This window comes from Borostomias antarcticus (assembly GCF_949987555.1).
Source record: "Borostomias antarcticus genome assembly, chromosome: 20".
NCBI classification, from domain to species: domain Eukaryota; kingdom Metazoa; phylum Chordata; class Actinopteri; order Stomiiformes; family Stomiidae; genus Borostomias; species Borostomias antarcticus.
The window spans coordinates 5,957,047-5,961,676 of record NC_140253.1 but is presented as its reverse complement, the minus strand read 5'-3'; the positions used below and the strand labels follow the sequence as shown (position 1 = coordinate 5,961,676).

Below are 4,630 nucleotides of genomic sequence, written 5' to 3'. Positions count from 1 at the left end.
GTCTCTGTGTGTGTGTGTGTGTGTGTGTGTGTGTGTGTGTGCGTGCGTGCGTGGGTGTGTGTGTAAGAAAGTGAGAGAATGTGTTGGCTCGGAGGAGGGAGTGATAACAGCCCTGTGTTTTTGAACTGCAGACACCTCCGTCGTCGCCAGCTTCCCTGTGACAAGTGCTATGTGCCGACACGCTTGCTTGACGGGGCTCAATCTGTGTTACCGGCAGGCGTCATCGGCGCCAGGAACGACCGCCAACATCCTCGCCCAACACGCCCTCCGATTTTACCGGAAGAGTATTTTTGGACCAATCCTCTTCCACGCCACGTCTAAGCACTGTGATTACGCCGGTGGCCACTCGCTAACGACGTGATTATTTTCCGCGGCAGGAGCGATTGTCATTCTCCTTGGTGACAACTGACAATAGACATTAAAATCCTGACCTCCAGCAGTTAGTTTCCTGGTATAATATATTCTCGTGTTCGGTTGAAAACAATAGCAGGCAGCTGGGGTATGATGAAAAGTAAAAAAAGGGTTTGAAGTGGGACTGTGTGCCTGTCTGTGCGCTCAAATTGCCGTGCCCGTGTCGCTCGCTCAGGGGAGAGGCATTGTGGGTATTTTTTCTCTCTCAGCTCGCTCCCGTTGAGAAGACAAAGGAATTCTCCAACTCCAGAGAACGTATCAAGACACGACGTCCGCCCGTTCGGGTCCTGTCAGACCGATGACCGCGCCGTCTGCCGAGATGAGCGTTTGCGTCGCGCCGATCGCGCGTCGCTGTGCTTCGGCTGAAAGGTCATAAAGTTCGATCTCTGAATTCGCTTCCCATTAGGAAGCAAAGCCATGTTTTTTTTTTTTTTATCAAAAAAAGATAAAGAAATGAAAATCTTTGTCCTCCATTGCTGAATTATAGGGCCTGGCCTACCGCACCATTTGTCCATGGCAGAAAAAAATCCTCACTTTTGACCTGGCTCGTCTCGGTTTCAGCTTAAGGCCTACCAGTACTCAACTGCTGGATTAGCCTGAACCTACTTAGAAACTCAGCTACATAATGACTTGTGACGAAAGCGAGACACCCCCGTTAGCTAATAGGATCACGTTCAGTCCATTAAGTTAAGCAGCCCGCATAGCATTACTCACCTCCCAGGGTAGCTGTGGCTTAATGAACCGCGGCTCGGCTGTAAACATACAGCGCCTCTCTGAAACCCAGCGCCGTAAATGTCAGGGAATGTCAGTAAATGTCATAGAGGACGTGATTTAGCCGCGTGTGTGTGGTACAGTTTCAGCCGCTGCGTCTTCCACGGCACAAAAAAAAAAAGAGGACAGCCGTGTCGCTGCGTCTGGCAGGCGCGCGGGGAACCAGGTGCACGCCTGTCCTCGCGCGTCTCCGGCAGGTGACATTTCGGATGCTCCGCCGCAGTGATGGGCTGTGCCGCTGAGCCTCGCTTATCCCCCCCCCCCCCCTCTCTCCCCTGCCTGCCCCAACTGCCCGTGCTGGTCTGTGAAGCGCTGGCAGAGCGCCGTCTTCATCTCAAGGTGAGGATTGGCTTGTGTCTCCGAGTGCTGTGACTAGCTAGCGTTACCAGCCAGCCAGTACTCCCAGTTTAGAGACAACGCACCCTTCCCCCTGACCTCGCCCCCCCACCCCTCTCCTGTGCTGGTGACACACTGGTCTCTTCCCAGCCGGCCCTCCAGCCCGGGGAGTTGCTCACCTTCACATCGCCATGGCAACGGATGGCAGACCCCCCCTCCCACACACACACACACACACACACACTTTGAGAGATAGAGGCCTGAGACAATAGCAAAGGGGCCCATTTAGACAAACATAACGAGTTGAAATGAGCCTGCCACCCTGCGCGTGTGTGTGTGTGTGTGTGTGTGTGTGTGTGTATGTGTGTGTGAGAGAAGCGTGGCAGTGTGTAGCAGTCCAGCCCCATTTCATCCAGGAGTTAGGGTACCGTAATTGAGTGGCCGGCTTCATTCGGTGCAGGTTATATCCAGATAAGTGCTCTCAATGGCAATCACTCCAATGGCTTCATCTCCAGTTCGTTTAGCCACATGCCTGTTGTTTTTCCTTTATACATCTCTCTCTCTCTCTCTCTCTCTCTCCGCTCTCTCTCTCTCTCTCTCTCTCCCCCCCCCCCTCTCTCTCTCTCTCTCTCCCTCCCCCCCCCCCCTCTCTCTCTCTCTCTCTCATACTGTGGTTAGTTGAACCACTGCCCACAATCAGATCTCTTCATGCTATTATTGCAGCCTACCTGTATGTTCAAAGCCACTGCTCAAACTTAGCATATGTTGTGACTGTGAGCAATCAGGGACCCAGGTCCCGAAAGAAAAAAAGGGCGAAATCTAGGCAAACGCTCAGCTGAACGACAATCAGCTGAAAAAAGGAGCCAAAAGGTGCATGGTGTCCCCGAATCTAATTCAAGGTTGTTTTTTTGTCGAGCATTTACCATAACTCATTAGGAACCTCTAGGAAAGAGGCCTCCACTCCCCATTATAAAGGTGCTTGTTGGTGGAGGCAGCTGGTAACTTATATCAGGTTGTATGAGGCTGAGGAGTGACGGTTACTGGGTCTGTGTCCAGACTGGGTCAAATGCACAGTGAATTGAATGTATCTCAGGTGCGCTTGACCAGACTCAGACATTGCTCCTTTTGGACGGTTCCATTGGTGTCATTGTCCCGGGTCAGCTATATCCATCGCACCCGAAGTATCAGTGCTGATTTTAGTCTATTTGACCTGGGTTACCCGTTTGAAAACATCTGGAATAAAGATTTCAAATTCAAAAAAGGTTATGGTTTATTTCCAAACTGTGGACTGTCAAAGATGCTACATTTGGCTGTAAAGAAGAGAAAAGAGAGAAAGATAGTCCGGATACTGTTCTGTGAATTAAGGCTGTGAAAGTAAAAGCTGCTGCTGTGTGGGCCTTCAAACAACAATCACCAACAAAGGGGGAAAAAAAAACTCTTATCAATATTTGACGTACTGCTACTGCTGGGCTAAAGCCCAAACATTCAGCTGATGGCAGTTTCCTGGAAGCAGTTCTCCTTCCAGAAACTACTAGGTCCTATGGTGATATTATTTTATGTAGCTACCGCAGTGACGGGAGACATTAAAGTTTAAAGTTCCTCGATTAAGTTTAACGCCCTCTAATTCCTCTTCTGAAGTCCTGTTAATGGGGCATGAAGTAGCCAGTTTGAGGGGAAAGGAGACACGCATGGCTGATTCCTCAAAACTCATTCTGGGCTGGAAGATGAAGCTCTCAGCATATGGCCTGGAGTACTTTATTTCCTTTCTCTTCTCCTCTCAGTCCTGCCAAAAATTTTTCCCCCGGGAAGAATTATTAAGCTGTCAGCGTTTTATTTATTTATTGAGTAATGAGCAAACATTTACTGTTTGTTGTCCCCACATTGTTGCTGCCTTCACAGATGTGTTTACCCATTCAGATGAATACCGTTATGAAATAAGTGATATAAACGTTTATAAAAATGTCCCCTTAGCCTTATTATAACCACCTTGACCTCAGGGAACTCCTGTAGCGTGCGTTTCGGTGCCGCGCGCGTACGTCCTCGTAACCTTTCCCCTTTCCTGTGTTTCTCCTTCCACCAGGAAGTATGACGACCGCCACTTCTCCCATCCTGCTGAAGTGGGACCCCAAGAGCCTGGAGATACGCACCCTGACTGTGGAGAGGCTGCTGGAGCCCCTGGTCACACAGGTAGGAGACCCCGTAGAAACGCAAACCATGTTAGGACACGGCCGCGTGTCTCTCGTTTCTGGCCGTGTCACTTCTTGGGAACCCGGGGCTCCCGACCGCTCCGACCCATTTGTATGTTCAAGGCTTATGGCTACGAAAACAGGGCCTGGCTGCCAGTTGTGTTTGCTGACTGGAGAAGCGGTATGCTGTGTTCCGTAGGAGCGTAGGGGGCAGAGTCTTATTGGATAAGCCCAGCGTATCGCTGAGCCAGGCAATTGTCTGTGTCCACAGAGCGCTTTCACAATGAGGTATCCTTGGCAACCATCCATTGCTCCAGGACCGCTTGACAGGCCCGCCCCAGGACAGGTAGTGGCCGACCTATTCATTGGGGGTTTTAGATTAGATATATTAGATTAGGAAGAGCCCGACCTGCGTATTCACTGATCTGGACTTGCCTCTCCGCAGGCCTGTTTACTCATCCCCCTCGAGAGTTGTAAACTATCGACTGGAGTTTTTTTTTGGCTCGCTCTGCTCTGCCCTGTTTGGTTTCCTTCTCTGTCTTCTGTTTACCGTTTTTATTCGCAGCCGTTTTGATGGCTGGACCAACAAACAAAGACCCTTCAACCAAACAGAAGCAGCCTTCAGAGTGTGAGATTGAGTCTAGGAAATTGATTTTTTTAAAATCCTTAATTCTCAGACTGAAGAGAAAAAGAATGGGAGAAATATATAGAATTATTGTTTTGTAGCCTTTGTTTGTGTGTGGCTTATGATCTGTAGACTGTTCTGCCTTCGCGTTTAGCTTTTGACATCCTGGTCACATGAGAAAGTAGAACTAGAGCAGAGAGTAGAATGACCACGGGTCAGCGTTAGCAGAGAGAAAGAACTCCCCGCTACGCCGTGTTCTTCACATGCACTTAAATACATTCACTGCTAAGGTTTGAGTCGT

At 49.7% G+C, this 4,630-nt stretch overlaps 1 protein-coding gene across 3 annotated transcripts in view; it reads left to right on the top strand.

Moving 5' to 3' along the window:
* Positions 1-3,603: 3,603 nt before the first annotated feature.
* ctnna2 (catenin (cadherin-associated protein), alpha 2) overlaps positions 3,604-4,630 on the top strand; it is a gene marked incomplete at both ends in the record, with an annotated part of 330,311 nt that continues 329,284 nt past the window's right edge. For all 3 annotated transcript variants that reach the window (XM_084454220.1, XM_084454221.1, XM_084454219.1), the window contains one exon: positions 3,604-3,705. In XM_084454220.1, coding sequence (XP_084310346.1) covers positions 3,604-3,705 — 102 coding nt within the window. The remainder of the gene's footprint in view (positions 3,706-4,630) is intronic.